General features: G+C 40.5%; 1 protein-coding gene across 4 annotated transcripts in view; it reads left to right on the forward strand.

Moving 5' to 3' along the window:
* Nucleotides 1–17,841, forward strand: part of B3GLCT (beta 3-glucosyltransferase) — a 140,407-nt gene that overhangs the window by 37,614 nt on the left and 84,952 nt on the right. For all 4 annotated transcript variants that reach the window (XM_054446047.2, XM_063650743.1, XM_054446050.2 and 1 more), the window contains exons 5-6: nt 13,263–13,339; nt 14,100–14,211. In XM_054446047.2, coding sequence (XP_054302022.2) covers nt 13,263–13,339; nt 14,100–14,211 — 189 coding nt within the window. The remainder of the gene's footprint in view (nt 1–13,262; nt 13,340–14,099; nt 14,212–17,841) is intronic.

A 17,841-nucleotide genomic window follows, 5' to 3' on the forward strand; every position in this document is an offset into this window, starting at 1 on the left:
ATTTTGTTTTCATATCAAGGACTCAGTCTACAGAATTTATCTATGAACCTCTCATTCATTCTTTTGCTATTTGAAGACATACTATGGGCAAAGTACTGGGGATACAAAGATCAACAAGACATAGTCTTGGTACTTGAAGAATGCACAGTCCCAGAGAGGAGAAGGGCCATCAGCAGGCAGTTTTTCTTTTTTTTTTTTTTCTTTTCCTTTGTTTTCGAGACGGAGTCTCACTCTGTCGCCCAGGCTGGAGTGCAGTGGCGTGATCTCAGCTCACTGCAAGCTCCGCCTCCTGGGTGCATGCCATTCTCCTGCCTCAGCCTCCCGAGTAGCTGGGACTACAGGCGCCCGCCACGACACCTGGCTAATTTTTTTGGTATTTTTAGTAGAGACGGGGTTTCACCGTGTTAGCCAGGATGGTCTTGATCTCCTGACCTCGTGATCCTCCTGCCTCGGCCTCCCAAAGTGCTGGGATTACAGGCGTGAGCCACCGTGCCCAGCCAAGCAGGCAGTTTTCAAGCAAGGTGGAAGAGCAGTGATAGAAGGGTACTTGGGACCCAAAGGAGGGCCCCTACCATGGTGAGGTGGGGCAGGGGAGCTGAGGAGGGGATGTGATGCTCAAGGAGGGATTTCTGAAAGTGCTGAGCCTGGAACTGAGCCTACCTATTAGGCACTAGCTAGGTTGAGGCTGAGGTGGGAGGGGAGGGCTTTCTGGGTAAGGAGGACAGCAGGTAGGGTGGCCAGGTGAGAGGCGGAAGCACAGGTGTGTGGGCTGTGACACTGTCCTGGGGCCAGCGGATGGGGGGGGTGGCAGTGTGGGCCACAGGCCTGGGAAGTCAGGAGGGAACATGGTCACGCAGAATTGTATGTCCTCTGGGGAGCCAGGCTTCTCTGGGGGCTTCTCTGAGGGCCCTCCTGGTATTCTGAGGTGTATCTCTTTGGTATACAAGGTGTTCAGCATCTCTCGTCTCTGGCAATACATGTAGCAGTGACCCTGGTTACTATTACAATTAAAAGTGCCCCTTGGTTGAGGATTACTACCAGGGAGTGCCATTAGGGAGTAGACCTGGTAGAGTTTGTGTTTTAAAACCATCCCCTGGTGGCCTTAGGGAGAATGGCATTAAGAGAGCCAGGACTGGGCGAGGAACCTCATTCTAAGGTCATGGGACTAGTCTTGGGCCATGCCGCACAGGGCGGGTTGCAGACTGCTGCGTGCCCTCCACCACAGCAGTTTGAGAAGCCCTGGGCTGGGGACAGGGCCTTGGATCTGGCCGGGGGTGGGGTAGGGGTGCTGCAGGGCCAGAATGGTGGGAGATGGACCCAGGCTGGAGAGAATGGCAGGGACACTCCCAGCTGGGACTCAGATGAGGTGGGGCTGCTGAGTGAGATTGAGGACAGGTTCTCAGGTTTAGAGGGTGATGATGACTTTGGGTGTCATATCTGAAGTGAGGGTGTGAGCAGCTGGAGGCTGGATATTTGTTTTACGCTCAGGAGAAAGATTTGGCCAGAAGATGGTAGATTTGAGAGTCAGCAACATACATAGATAGTGGCTAGAAGCTTGAAGGTGCTGCTTCCAGGGGAAGCCATGGGCCTTGGGGTAAGACCAGTGTCTAGGGGCTGGGCAGAGTCAGAGCAGACTGAAGGACCATACGAAGGGATACAGAGAGAAGGGGCGGTGTGGGATGCTGGATACCTGAGGACTGGCCCGTCAAATTGCCATCAGTAATGCGACATTCTCTGGAGAGGCCTCGGAGAGACTGGTCTCAGACTGCCTGACTAATTGGGACTGCGGCCTGCGCACTGACCTCAGGATGCATCCCACTCAGTGTGCTTTGTTGTTGCTGGCACCGCCACTGTTATTATTTTTTAATTGTAATAAAAAACACATAAAATGCACGTCTTAAGTGTACAACTCAGCAGTGTCACGTGGAATCATGTTGTGCAACAGATCTCCAGAGCTTTTTTATCTTGTGAAACTAAAATCTGTGCGCATCGAACAACTCCCCATTCCTCCCTCCCCCAGTCCCTGGCTACCACCATTCTACTTGCTGTTTCTATGAATTTGATTTTTCTAGATCTCTCAAAGAGTGGAGTCATAGGTATTTGTCCTTTTGCGACTGGCTTCTGTCACTTACTAATGCCTTCAGGATTTATGACAGACTCTGTGTTGTTGCAGGTAACCTCAGTCCACTGTGATGGACATTTTTATCTGTAGACACCTATTTCCTCGGATGCTCATTTGGCATTTCATGTATGCACCCCCAAGGTGTACTTTGTCCTTCAGTGTATCTGTTCTGCCTTCAGGCTCCACAGGGAGGTGGGACCTGTTCCCTACCCTACTCCTCTTTGCATCCCCCGTAGCACGTAGTGGATTGCCAAGCACACACAGCATTAGAACCTGTATTTCCATTGATTCGTTGTCCTTAGCTTTTGAAGCTTGGGAAATAGCTACATTTCTTTAAAGTATTTGACTTTTTAGTGCTTTATTCTATGCATCTATTTAGCTTTATCACGCTTGTACTTAATTTTTATTGTCCTTTATTTGCAGTTTTCTGTTTAGGCAACCTGTTGAGTAGGGGACTTAGATTGCCACTAGGTGGCAATATTGGTTTTACATTTAAAGACATGTAATTAACCAATATTGTTAGGCAATGCACCCCCATCACCCCCAGCATTTAATTTCTGTGATAGTAAGTAGAGCCTAGACTAAAGCAATAAGGAGGCTTCCCTTTAATTATAAGAAGATCTGTTATTGTTCTGAAACTCTTTGCTTGGATGAAGCCAGCTAAGAGCACCCAAGTAGTAATGACCAAACTTTAATTGGCTCACAAGATCCAGAGTGAGCTGTTATAGCTTAGGTAATTTCATTTTTGGATTAACAAGTCTTTTGGAAGTTGAACTGTCCAGAAAGATTTTAGGGTTTGCAATTATACTTGATTCTGGATCATTTTTTCTTTTACAGAGTTTTTTATGCCACATATATGATTAAAAGTTGACTTTATTCCATGAATAGCACTTTAGAGATCCATGAATGGGGCCAAGTGTGGTGGTTCACGCCTGTAATCCCAGCACCTTGGGAGGCCAAGGCGGGCAGATCACCTGAGGTTTGGAGTTCAAGACCAGCCTGGCCAACATGGTGAAACCCTGTCTATACAAAAATACAAAAATTAGCTGGTCGTGGTGGCCGGCTCCTGTAATCCCAGCTACTCTGGAGGCGGAGGCAGGAGAGTTGCCTGGACCTAGGAGGTGGAGGTTGCAGTGACCCGAGATTGCACCACTGCACTCCGGCCTGGGAAACAGAGCGAGACTCCCTCTCAAAAAAAAAAAGAGAGATCAAGAACAAGAATGGCTGACAGCTAACGCAGGGTCTGTAGACAATACTTAGGGGGCAATGATGAGATAACTTCACCTGGAACTAAATGAAAATAGAGAAATAAGATCAACTTCTGAGAATTAAATGCTGAAATTCACAAAGCATAGGGAGGCAAAGTCACTTTAAAGAGGCAGGAGGGCTCCTTAGTTAAAACTTAGCTGGAGGCTGTTTTTCTTTTTAGATGGAGTTTTGCTCCTGTTTCCCAGGCTGGAGTGCAGTGGTGTGATCTCAGCTCACTGCAACCTCTGCCTTCTGGGTTCAAGTGATTCTCCTGCCTCAGTCTCCAGAGTAGTTGGAGTTACAGGTGCCTGCTACCACGCCTGGCTGATTTTTTGTATTTTTAGTTGAGACAGGGTTTCACCATGTTGGCCAGGCTGCTCTCGAACTCCTGACCTCAGGTGACCCACCCGCCTTGACCTCCCAAAGTGCTGGAATTACAGGTGTGAGCCACCACGCCCCGTCTACTGGAGGCTGTTTTAAGAAATGGACATGCTCAAGAAAGAACTGATGACTCCGTCAGCTATGGGAGCTGAGAAAGGGAAAAACTAAGAGGCAGAAGTTGTCGGCGTCCCAGTGCTGTGGTGGGAGCAGGCTGGCTCCTTAAAGGGGTGTCTCAGCAGCTTGGTGTGGCAGGTATGCACCATGCCTGTAAGGGACGGGATGTCTGGGACCCTCATGTCACCTGGGACCCCAACTATGAAGCATGAAGGTTTCAATTTTGGTTTCTTCATCAATTTGCCCACCATGGACATTCGTGAAAGTTGCTTGGTGAGGCAGAAGTCAGCAGTAAGTTTTATCATTTGAATGTTTATCTGATAGCTCAAAATATATATTCCTCCCACAATACCAGATGTCTAGAACTGCTGTTTAGTCATTACTCTGTCAGGTTGCACTTGACTACAAAGTCTGCCAAAAAATTAAGGTGCAAAAATTTAATGACTTCTGTGATTATGCATCTGTTTCCAGCTATTCTCTTTGCTTAGGCAAGTCATTACCTATGCCTGTTTTGCCTCAAGGTGCTAAAATGCAGCCTTATTAAAAATGCAAACATTTTTCATCATTACAGCATGAATCTAAAAAGAAAGAGCCTAAACTAACTTTTTATCTGACATTTAATACTGTACGCGGAGTTGTTAGTAGAAGAGTTAAACTGTTTGCTTTGTTTTCTACAAGGGTCATTGTAAGTGGTCATTTCCATCTCCAGTTTTGAAGCTTTTCATGCAGTTATAATGGCGCTGAGGTTGATAATTATATGTTCTTTCCAATCTGTAACTCAGCTGACTTCATGAGGTTCTATTCTATGTGCAGAGTGTCATTCTAAGTTGCTCTGTCACAAAGGATTAGAAAGGAATTTAGTAGAATGCGTATTCTCGTTTTTATAAAGTAGATAGTAACTATTTCATAAGTGAGTATATCATTAATTGATTGTGAGTATATCGTTAATTAATTGTAATTGTACAGCCAAAATTGTAAGTACAGAATCAGTGTTTTAAAGAATCCACTCAATAGGCCAGGTGCACCTGTAGTCCCACCTACTCAGGAGGCTGAGGCAGGAGGATTGCTTGAACCTAAGAGTTTGAGACCACCTTGGACAACATAGCAAGACCCCATCTCAAAAGAAAAAAAATAGACTCAACAAATATTAATTGAGCATCTATGTTATATTAGTCATTTTTGAATGCAAAGAGACATCTGTAGACAACACATGGGGGCCTTGAGAATGACGATATTTGTTTGAAGCTGTGTAGCAATATGTAAAAAGTTTGAGTTGGCACTGTGCTGATTGTACATGTGAAGCCTGAGAGGAGAATGAGGGAAGACTTTTGTGAAATCACTTAGGAAAGACAGGGAAAATTAGCTGGAGGACATAGGTTTAGAACATAGTTCTGGAAGATGAAGACATGAATTGCCAGAAGGTCTACTTTTGGGATGCCAAGTAGGAACTGGAATTTGTAAGGGAACAGTTTGTGGGATGGGTAAAGTGTGTGTTGGGAGTGGAATGTGATCTTTGTAGATTGCAGTGAATGGAAAGGAGGGTTGGTGAGAGTGGGGATGTGGCTGATGACTATGGCTTCCTAAATGCAGATCTGCGCATAGAAGAATATAGAGTTTGAAGAAGAGCTATTTTTTTCCCTGTTTTTTTCCTTCCTGTGTCACAGATGGAAGGGTAATGTGAAGTGATCAAGACTGACTATTTAAAGAGGTATGCGAACAAGAAGCAAAGTGGAGGTGAGACAGACAGAAACCCATAAGGAGAGTTTGTGCAATGATCTAACAAATCACCTGCTTGAGTTTATTTTGTTCAGATGCCTATTATGTGCACAGCATCTGTGTCAATTATGATTTGACTTCTGTTTTTTTGACTTAAAATTCATTCTGGAGTGGATATTTGTGTAAAAATTCTTATATTAAATATTTTGTTACATGAAACAGAAGAACAAACAGCTCAGGCTCTAGAGATGATACTGTTAAGTATCTTGAATTTATGTTGTGATGGCAAAGCTGTCACCTGAGTCTTTTTTTTTTTTCCCTTCTGGAACCTGGGGTCTGGCCACCAAGGGGATCCCATGCTGAGATAATCTTTCCTGTAGTTTCAAAAGCATATTAACACCTGTCTAAAACCATTATTTTCTCCAGAGGAACTTTACGTAAGATTAAATTGGAAACAATGAAGGAGAGAAGATAAAGCATAATTGCGTTGCTTTCAGTAGGTTCTAGTAAAGCAAGGATCCGGGCACCATTTGAAGACACTAAAGTAGGAACTTTAACCTCAGCACAAGGCCAGGGTCTTGCTTGCCCAGGGAATCACTTTGGATGGGGAGCAGAGAAGTAAACCACTGTAGAACGAATATTTGGGGAGAGGGGTAGGACAGTGTTCAGAATTAAGGCAGGAGCTGAGAAATAGGCAGAACCAGAGATAAATTATGGTTCCAGGCAAGGCAACCTGCAAATACTGCTCCCCCCCTTAAAAAAAATCAGAAGTCAGGATGCTTAAAAGGGTTTCATTATCGGGGGCAGAGGTCGGGGGGTCAGAGGTTGGATTACATTTTCTGCATTAGACCAAATGGAGCTAACCTAGCTGCTTAGAGACCTCTGTACTCTCTCCACCCCGAACTATATAGCTTTTGAAGAGAACTGACGCTTCTAATTTTGTAGCCTTTTGTGGTGAGACTATAAACCCTTTATTTAAAACCCGGCATAATCTCAACCTTACAAATTATTTTTTTTTTCTGCTGTTTGCAGAAAGTTTTGGAAATCACTATTTTTCTTGAAAAGAGTTAGGTCCTTGCCTCGTTAGTTTTTAAAAAAAAAAAAAAAAAAAAAACCCACCTGATTTTCGTTTGTTAAGCCAGGAGAGCTAGCAAAGCCTTTCATAGATTAGTGTAAAGAAGCTTGAGAAAGATGGCCTGGCGTTTTCTAATTTTAGAATTTTTTTTTTATTCACAGGGAGACTCTGTGAGTTACTTCATTAAAAGGTTAACTTTGAGAGTCATGAGTGTGATTTATTGCCTCAGCTTTTTGATGCTGTGTATCATTAAACTTTTCTTTTGAAGTGAAAGGAGTTGGATGCTTAATAGTTTACTAAAAGTTAATTTTATTTTTAGAAATTGATAGGCATTAATTGTATTTTTATTTATTAAATTCAAGACTTTATTACATTGCTGTTGAATGCAAATTTATTGACCCATTCATTCAACAAATATTGATTGAATACTTACTTTGGACAACGGCCTGGACAGGATGCTCCAGGAGAAAATAGAATTTTTTTTTATACACATTCTCTCACTTAAATAATACTGTCCTTTTTCACATATACAACTAGCATTCTTAGAAACATCTTTTATACATGTGTCTTTATATAGAACTTCATGCATCACAGGAAATAGAACATTGAGATTCAAGGCCAAGTTGCTCAACAGTAATGAAATCTTCACAGTATTTGGAAGGCTGTGTCATGACCCTTTTGTCTCTTTGGTTGCCCAGCATTTGAACCCCTTTGCTTCATGGAGAAGTCTACACCCTGTGTCTGGAGGGAGCTGGGGCTCAGCCCATTAAGGCAGACGGATGCCAGGTGCTTGGGCTTCCCAAGCTCAGGGGAGGGTGGGCCTCCCTTCCAGCATGGCATGTTGGATGAGTATGGAGCTGGAGACCCCAAGAAGCAGGTAGCTTTAGACCTCCCTTCTCTGGGTGTCTAGTGGTGACAGTGGAGGCCAAGTGCAAAGCCAGCACATGCAAGTGTGCAGAGGAGGTGGGGGCTCCATGAGCATGGTGCCAGTGGTGTGTGATGCCCAGCAGGGATGGCCTCTCCAGGGTGTAGGTCACTGTAGACTGTGCCATGCCCAGTGCCTATTGCTGGAAATGGCACCTGCCCTCCAGGAGGCTCATTCTAGTGGGGCGAGCAGGTCATTCCACTGGTTGAATTGCTGTATGAATCAGTACAAACATGGCCCCCTGAGAACATAGGCAAGGAAAGCTGTGACCCCATCTGGAAATGCCAGTAAAGGCTTTTTTATGGCATTTGAACTAAGCCTTGAAGAAATGTAGTATGAGTTTGGTAGACTCCCGTCTTGGGCAGGTTGAGGACTGTCACTGAAGGCGGCAATACATCGTGGGTGTCACTGGATATTAGGGAATGGATGAAGAAAAGAGGATGAGCTACTCTCAGCTAAGATGATGAGTTCATTTTTGGAAAGGTGGAGTTTGAGGGATTAGTGAGACATCTAGTTTATGGGCCCAGGGTTTGGAGTAGAGAGAGTTGGAAACTACAGCAGTTATTGTAGCTTTTTTTGAGTGCTCATCATCGTCGTCATTTAATTTAGTGCTCATATTGGTACACTATGCTATGCTGTTTTCAAGCATCAGCTCATTTAACTCTATGAATTAGTTGCTGTTATTCTTGCCATTTTGCAGAGAGGAAACTGAGGCTTAGAGAGATTAATGAAATAGTGGAGTCAGTCATGTACCTCAGTTCTGAGGGGATCCAAAGCCTATTCTCTCTGCCTTGCTGCCTCCTGACTCGCAGGTGGGGTCATGATCCCTCGTGCAGCAGAGCCGTGTTGATAGGTAAACAGTGTCCTGTTCAGTCTGTCTCTTCATATGGCTCTGTTCTTATGGCTTCTATCCCTGACATTATATTGTAGGTTTATTTGCTTGTTGCCTGACTCCCTCATGAGAACATGAGATCCAAGAGGGCAGGGACTCTGCCTGTCTTATCACAGCTGTTTACTGTATTCCTAGAACAGTACCTGGTACATAGTAGTTGCTCAAAAATTATTGCAAAATTGATGATATTGTTAATAGTCATCACATGCTTACCACATGCCAAGTGCCTGGCATGTATTAACTCACTTGCTCCCCTTTGCTGTTGTCATCTCACATGAGAGAATGAGGTGGCAGAGCCACAACTAGGATAAGAAACTCACTCAAGTTGCATGGCTCAGAAGAAATAGAGCCAGGATTCAGAGGAAGGAATTTGGCTCCAAAAATCAGATCCTTAAATACTGGGCTTTACAGCCTTTTGTGAGTGAATGAATTATTAGTTAAAATAGATTGATATGAGCTATAAAATGGACAGAGTAATGCATTTCAAAGTAAATTGTTCATAAAAATAAAAATTTCTAAATAATGAGGTAATATTTTATCTTGTTAGGAAAGGACATTTAATGATTAAGACAGGTATCTAGCGAAATCTTTTCTTTTTTTTTTGTAATACAGACTCAGATTCCTAGAAGGTATGTTGTTATATATAACATCACATATAATCTGCTGGGGGCCATAAATGAATACTGGATTTCTAAAGGCTAGTAAATCTGTCTGATACATGTTGCAAATAGCATATTACAGATCTCTGTTATCCTCATAAGACATACCTACCTCTTAGAGAAGAAATTGTAACAATAAACAGATGTTAATTTTCACCATAATTTATTTGTTGTTCTGAAAGCTCAGTTCAGTGCCTCAGAATGATGTAATAGTTGGAATTTAGACATACAGTTGAAATGGAATCAGTCTTAAAAGTTCAGTTTTTTAGAACCTTTGCCTAATACTGAACCAATGTGCTGATCTTACTTTCTAATTTAGCATGTAGTCTGAATAATAAAACTGAATGAGACCATAAACCCATGTACTTCTAGGTTTAGAGGTTAAATTAAGGACAAATGACAAATACTGGCAAATAGTCTGTTGACAAGGGAAAGACTAGCAGCATGTAGTTTAATTGGTGAATTATTTCCAGACACGCAGAAAAACTAAAATGGTTCAAAACCAAATCTGCTGAATAATTAAGGTTATTTATGATATTTTATATATTCACCTATTTTAATCCATGTTCAAATGTTAGCTTTTTCATTCATACTATTAATATTTCTACATATACATTTTTAATGATTTCCCCTCCATGTTAAGAATAATGGCCCTTCTCCATTCTAAAAATATTGTGAGAATACTCAGCTGTGATATTGGAATCAAACCCCTTTCCCAAATGAGGATGATGAATATGTATAAGAACCAACTAATGAATTAGAATGTTGGTTTTAAATTTGTTTGCTCTCAATAATTATTAGCTGCTTTAAATATGAATTCATGCCTTGATAACAAATATGTTCCAAGGAAGTACCGACTGAAAGTTCACTAGGCTTTCTGTCTTCAAAGTGATTATGATACCAGTGGATGCTGATAAAGGCAGACTTTAATTCAAAGAGATAAATAGAGTTGACAAGAAAGTTTAAATTACTGCAATCAACCTTTTCATTTTCTTTCCCTTTTCTGTCATTTATCCATATTTGATCATTTGTATTTTTAGCTCCTTTATGCCTGCCTGTTATGGCATTATCTCATTATCGAGAGAATTTTGAATTACCTTTTAGGTTTGAAATAGTAGCATGATTAGGCATCATTTAGATTGATGACAGTTGTTGCATGCATGAATGCCTCTACTACGTCTTTATTCCAGACAGCTCTTGGTAATGTTGATATAACATTTTCTTATTTTCCCCTTGAATTTTAATTTGAAAACTAGTTTTTAGTTATTCCTCCAGTTACTTATTTAAAAACTTGCTTTGAGACTGGGCACGGTGGCTCATGCCTGTAATCCCAGCACTTTGGGAGGCCAAGGCGGGTGGATCACCTGAAATCAGGAGTTCGAGACCAGCCTGGCCAACACAGTGAAACCCTGTCTCTATTAATAACACAAAAATTAGCCAGGCATGGTGGTGCACCCCTATAATCCCAGCTACTTGGGAGGCTGAGGCGAGAGAATCACCTTAACCTGGGAGGCAGAGGTTGCAGTGAGCTGAGATTGCGCCATTGCACTACAGCCTGGGTGACAAGAGCGAAACTCTGTCTCCAAAAATAAAAATAAAAACTTGCTTTGAATCTAAAAATGGTATCATTTAGTGACACTACCATTAAGGAGGTCTAAATCTTGTGATGGCGATAGATGGAACATAAATTATTATAATCCTAAGTGGTAGGAACTGAGATAAGATCATTTGATAGAAAATTTTATTGCACCCTTTTTGATAATTACCTTTAAGGTGCCACTACATCTAAGTGTAATATTATGTCTGTTTGGGTCTCTGTGTGCATTCATATATATATATATATATATATATATATATATGTATATATGTGTGTATATGTGTGTATATGTATGTATATGACAAGAATAAAAGCTCTTGGGCATTTTTGGGGTTTAGTAGATTAAAATTTATTTATAATTAAGATGACCTTGGCTTAATCAAGAGTTAATCAAGAGCAGGTTTCTGAGTGCCAAAGTAGCACCTACTTTGTATTTCTGAGTACTCACCTTTGGAGAGTGTTATTAACAAGGCATGCTAGTTTTTGAAATGTTGTTATATGGAGGTACAGAGAGACAGAAAATTAGACTGATCTTGTGTTCACAAACTGAAGCAAATATGAAATCTAGTATATGATTTAGTAAACAAATATAATGGAGCTATGAATGACTTTAGTCTACTGACAATCCATAGAGTTTATTTCAATCTAGGATGTGATTCCTTGTTTGCACTACCTAAACCTTTGCCTCCCACATTTTATGTTGTGGCGGAGTTATTAATAAGCTTGTCTTCTAATCTCTCCCAGGAAAGTGTCCTTGTAGCCTTTCTGCTGAGGTTCCTGTCAAGGTATCAAAGGAAGCCTTTTCTCAGTTAATAGCTGTTGATATTACATTATATATATCCTATAACTAGGAAGTATAATACTTGTTTGGAAGTAAATTTTTGAGGTGCATTCATTTTCCTTCAATGTTTAAAAAACTTAGCGATGTTTTAATTGAAGGATTTTTAAAGCATATATCTCATTGTTCTATCATCTTGACACAAATATTTTCACTTTCTGGTTCCTCTAGTCTCTGTTCATCTAGGATTTTGTTTTATTCTTGGAATCATGTCTGTTTTTTTCTATTAAACATAAAGACATTTCTGTTATAAAGTTTTCATCATAATTTTAATTGATACATAATAACTCATTAGCTACTTTTATGTAAAACTTTAAAAAGTATTTGCTATATTTCTTTTCTTGTCTAGCTCACATTTGCATTTACCCATAATTATTCCAAAGTTTTATGCAAATAGTAATGTCATTAGTTTCTTTACACATGATTTTCTGCTCTTATGTAATCCTTCATGAATATATATATTTGCTGGAATTTTAAAAAGACAATGAAAATTACTGCATAATTCAGAAGTAACAGTAGGAAGGCCCTGAATTATTTATATGGGGTAACTGCTAATTCAGCCTTAAGGTTTGCTCTTTCTAACATACCACATTGTTTGTCTGATTTAACCTGTGATTGCTGTTTTTTGCATTTCATATTTGTACATGGAAGTTGAAATGAATATTATATGAAATAAATGAGATTTACTTGAAATTTAATTCCAAAGATTTACATTAAAGACTATTCTCTTCTTAAACAATAAATATCTATGAACTTTAAGACGGCTGTGAAATCCACATCAGTGCAGTAATATTTCAGATACTTAGGTACTTATTCTTGAATTCTTTTGTCTGTAATGGTTACTAGGAATATAGTTTTATAGCTAGTATAAAACACAGGATATAATAAAGTTTGTTGGGGGAGGAGGTTTAAGCATATGAGATATGAAATTTTTGACTTTTGGCTTTTGTAACAACTTGAAATATAGCTAATAGTGTTTTGCTTCAAAGCTAACACTCGTAGCCTTAAAAATATTAATCTCGCTTTATATATGTGTACATAATTTATGTAAGCACAGTTGTGCCTTATTTCTGAATTTTAGCTCCTCCTATGCTTATGAATTTATCAGTTCCATTATCATGCTATTCCTATTATTGCCTGAGTAATTAAGGATTATATTTCTAGACCAAAACTTTTTGTTATCAGGGTGTTTTAATGTGTTTAGAGAACTTTAAAAAGTAATTTTTGCACATGAGGTAGATCAAATATTGTATCCTCTAGTTTAGCCAAAGGGTTTTCCTTTTCACATGTTCCATATGTCGTATATAAAATAAAAAACTGCTTCTGTGCCTCTGAGTTATCCCTGACTACTTCCCCCAGGCTCTTCCCTTCAAGTCATCTTCACAGATTTCAGGTTGGCTCCGAGTCACGGAAGACCCTCCTTGTAGGTCTTGAACTCTGTTTGGGTATGTGGGTGGTGCACAGTGCAGAGGTTGCATGGATTCAGCCAAAATACTTCATTTCCAGTAGCTCCTGGAGAAAATGAGGAAAAAGAAGTGGTTTGAAGAGTACCATGTCAGGTCTCTAGAAATAGCTGCATTTTAAGCCAAGCCTTTTCTTTTTTTCTTTTTTCTTTTCTTTTCTTCTTTCTCTTTTTTTTACTTTTTTTCAGAGTAGTCAATTCATACTTATCTTCTTTGATCATTGTTTTCTCAGGAGCTCCCCAGTGTCCTCCTCCTTCATCAGCTGGCTAAACAAGAAGGTGCATGGACCATACTTCCGTTGTTACCGCAGTACGTTTGTTTAACTCACGTGTGAATTACTGACATTCCTACCTGAACACTTTTACGCCCCTAGTCTTTTTATTAAGAGGGTGTGGTTTTCCTCAGTCAGTAAGTGAGGTAAATTTGAGTTTTACTTTTTATGATTACTACCTTAACCAAATTTCTTGATGATTGGTTCTTAATCATGAATAGCTTTTTCTTTTTTTTTTTTGAGACGGAGTCTCGCTCTGTCGCCAGGCTGGAGTGCAGTGGCGATCTTGGCTCACTGCAAGCTCTGCCTCGTGGGTTCAAGCAATTCTCCTGCCTCAGCCTCCCAAGTAGCTGCGACTACAGGCGTGTACCACCACGCCCAGTTAATTTTTTATTTTTAGTAGAGACGAGATTTCACCATGTTGGCCGGGATGGCCTTGATCTGTTGACCTTGTGATCCGCCCACCTCGGCTTCTCGAAGTGCTGGGATAACAGGTGTGAGCCACCACACCCTGCCCTATATATACTTTTTCTTAAAAAATAAAATGCTTCAAGTTGATATTTGAAAATTATTTATCCCCTGAACTAGTGTTGTTATGGAGAGAATTAACTTTAAGAACTCCAGCTGTTTTTTAAACCATTAGCATCTGGCTTTTATATAAGCTGAAGAAAAATATAGAGAAAAAAATTAGATATGCCATTCTGTGTACCCTTCATTCACTTCCTACTGATCAGTTGTAAACCTTATTATTAACTCATTTTACAGAAGTGATTACTGAAACTTGTTTCTTTTGGTCAGCTTTTCTGTAACATATAGCAGAAATTCATCTTGGGTTTTCTTCTGTGAAGAAGAGACAAGAATACAGATTCCAAAACTCTTGGAAACCCTCAGAAGATATGACCCTTCTAAGGTGAATATAACTTCAATACCAGTTCTTATTTTGGGGGACAATGTTTCAAAGGAGATTTAGTTTTGATTAAGAAGCTTTTGAATCTAATAAAAAACCACTTAGTTTAAAATTAAAAAGCATGAAACATTGTTGAATATCTGAAAGATATGTTAAATAATGCTATTTGAAGTTTGTAGCTTATAGAGGGACAGAGCTTATAATAAGCCATTTTAAATGAAAAAAATCTGTTAATATATGTATTAGCAATTTCAGAGAGTTGGAAACTATAACTTGAAGTTCAGAAACTGCTTATCTTAGCAATAAACTTAAGTTGGCTATTTCTGCTTATTAGACAGTGACCATATATTATTTTAGATAGAAAATTTTTTTTGAGTGTCAGCTGTATACTGAGCACTGTGGATGGCGGAGGCTAGAACAAAACAGACAGCAATTCTGACCATGTGGGTGGCACAGAATAGCAGGGAGAATAGACCATTAGAGAAGCAGTTATGGTTAGAAGCAAAACATCTCTAATAAGGAAGACTAGGGTGCTGTTAGAAGCATATACCAGGGGCATGGAATCTAACCTGGGAGGGTCAGGACAGGAAGTGACATTTAATCTGAGTTCTGTAGGATGAGTAGGAGGTAGCAAGAGGGAAAGAAGATCTGCCAGGCAGAGGGAACACGATTTGAGAAAGAATGGGGGTGGGAAGGGATGTATCTTGAAGTAGAGGAACTCAGTGAAGTCCACTACTGCTTTTGCATTTTCAGATCTTGTTTTTTATTTTGTACAGATTTGATAGAGCAACTGGATTTTGTTCGCCTTGAAATCCCTAGCCCTTAGCAGAGTGTTTAACACTTAGTAGGTGGTCAGTGAATATTTGCGAATGACTTTATAACCCTGTAATAATCAATTTTGCTGCTGGGCTATGTTCAAAGGCTCGTTAGGTTTAGAGATCTGCCTTGGAAATGTGTCAAGAGTAAATCGAGCTCATTCAGTTCTCTTTCAGAGGAAAGAAGCCCAGGTTACAACCTGATCACTTTTTGGAATTCTTTAAACTTGAGATAAGCAGAGATGGGCCCTTTCTGGTCCCAGTGGAAACCTGTCCCACCCACCTTCGGATGCTCGCTCCTGAGATGAATCAGATGTAATGAGCTCATGGGGAATAAAAGGCAAGCTTCTGGGTTCTGCTCGGTTTGTTGATGTAGATGTCAAACACTGGGCAACAGTGATTGTTAGATTAATTTCTCCAACCCTGGAAAGCCTGTTACTATAATAGAAACCACTGCTTTTGATGATCTTTAAATGCTGGAAAGATCCATTATGATTTTTCTTCATGCTTTTGATTTCTGGGAAGCTTTAGATATAATTGGATGAGAAGGTCGTTGGGTTAAAAAAATAATTCCTTCAAAGAGAAGAATTATGAACCTGTCTTATCCAGTCTTTTCAGATGACACTAACCAGCATCTGTGCACTTTCTGCCATGTTTTATGCAAACCATTTGTTAGGCTTTTATGTTTCCTTTTGGCTTGGGAAAAACTCCCAAATCTTTTTTAGGATGTAGGAGTTTTCACCTCCTCCTAGTGTTCATTTCACCTGGAGGTTATTTTTCCATTATCCATAGCTCTAATTCTGTACAGGAGATGGTGACTCACTTTGCTTTTTAATGAAAATTGGGATGATAAATTTAAAAGTTCAAAGCAAGTTCGTGAAAAGCAAGTACAGAACAGAGGTAAAAGGAGATGTTTTCTCCCTCTTTTCAGAACTCTGCCATGTGTAAAAAAAAAACATCCGGGATGCTTTACTTCTTTTGAAACTAGCAGTAAGAAATGATAAAGATTATATAATGTTGAAGTTAGCTCAAACTAGTGAGATTTTTTTTTCCTCTACCATTTGAAAGGAAAAAAGTATAAAGCAAACCTGGCTTTGATATTTGCACAAATAAGCTTTGAGTACATTAAAATAATTATGTAATGTGTGAGGGTATAAGGTATTTTGTTTGATTCTGATTTATTTCCTTTATCATCTTTCAGTCATTCTTACTAATGCAAATGTATACTGTCAAAATATTTTAAATGTAAAACTTTAACTTTTATTAAAGTAATCTTTATTAAATTGCCTTCCTCGGTGATTTCTATAAATTTTTGTATGTTGTTTGAAGTCTTTCCTTTGTAACCACAGTATGCTTTTAATATATGTGTATTTGATGAGGTGTGTTGACTTTAAATTTATTTTATTTTATTTTATTTTTTGAGACAGAGTCTCGTTCTGTCACCCAGGCCGGAGTGCAGTGGTGCAATCTTGGCTCACTGCAACCTCCACCTCCCAGGTTCAATCAATTCTTGTGCCTCAGCCTCCCAAGTAGCTGGGATTACAGTCTTGCACCAGCACACCTGAGTAATTTTTGAATTTTTAGTAAAGACGGGGTTTTGCCCTGTTGGCCAGTCTGGTCTTGAACTCCTGGTCTCAAGTGATCTGCCTGCCTCGGCCTCCCGAAGTTCTGGGATTACAGGCATGGAGCCACCACACCGGGCCTAAATTTATTTTTAATAGAGATAAAACACAGGTGCTTGTAGAAAGTAATTCTGAGGGGCGTCCGCCATTGCTGAGGCTTGAGTAGGCAATTTTACCCTCACAGTGTAAACAAAGCCACCAGGAAGTTCAAACTGGGTGGAGCCCACCACAGCCCAGCAAGGCCTCTGCCGCCAGACTGCCTTTCTAGATTCCCTTCTCTCTGGGCAGGGCATCTCTGAAAAAAGGCAGCAGCCCCAGTAAGAGACTTATAGATAAAACCTCCACCTCCCTGGGACAGAGAACCTGGGGGAAGGGGCGGTTGTGGGCGCCACTTCAGCAGACTTAAATGTCCCTACCTGGCAGCTCTGAAGAGAGCAGCGGATCTCTCAGCACAGTGTTTGAGCTCTGATGAGGGACAGCCTCCCTCCTGAAGTGGGTCCCTGACCCCCCATGTAGCTTGACTGGGAGACACCTCCCAGTAGGGGCTGACAGACACCTCATACAGGAGAGCTCTGACTGGCATCTGGCAGGTGCTCCTCTGGGATGAAGCTTCCAGAGGAAGGAACAGGCAGCAATCTTTGTGGTTCTGCAGCCTCCACCGGGGATACCCAGGCAAACAGGATCTGGAACGGATCTCCAGCAAACTCCAGCAGACCTGCAGCAGGGGGCCAGACTGTTAGAAGGAAAACTAATAAACAGAAAGGAATAGTATCAACATCAACAAAAAGGATGTCCACTCAGAGACCCGCTCCGAAGGTCACCGACTTCAAAGACCAAACATAGATAAATCCATGAAGATTGGGAGAAACCAGCACAAAATGGCTGAAAATCCCAAAAACCAGAACACCTCTTCTCCTTCAAAGGATCACAACTCCTCACCAGCAAGGGAACAAAACTGGATGGAGAATGAGTTTGACGAATTGACAGAAGTAGGCTTCCGAAGGTGGGTAATAACAAACTCCTTCAAGCTAAAGGAGCATGTTCTAACCCAATGCAAGGAAGCTAAGAACCTTGAAAAAAGGTTATAGGAATTGCTAACTAGAATAACCCGTTTAGAGAAGAACGTAAATGACCTGATGGAGCTGAAAAACACAGCACAAGCACTTTGTGAAGCATACCCAAGTACCAGTAGCCGA

Source organism: Pongo pygmaeus, chromosome 14, assembly GCF_028885625.2.
Source record: "Pongo pygmaeus isolate AG05252 chromosome 14, NHGRI_mPonPyg2-v2.0_pri, whole genome shotgun sequence".
NCBI lineage: Eukaryota > Metazoa > Chordata > Mammalia > Primates > Hominidae > Pongo > Pongo pygmaeus.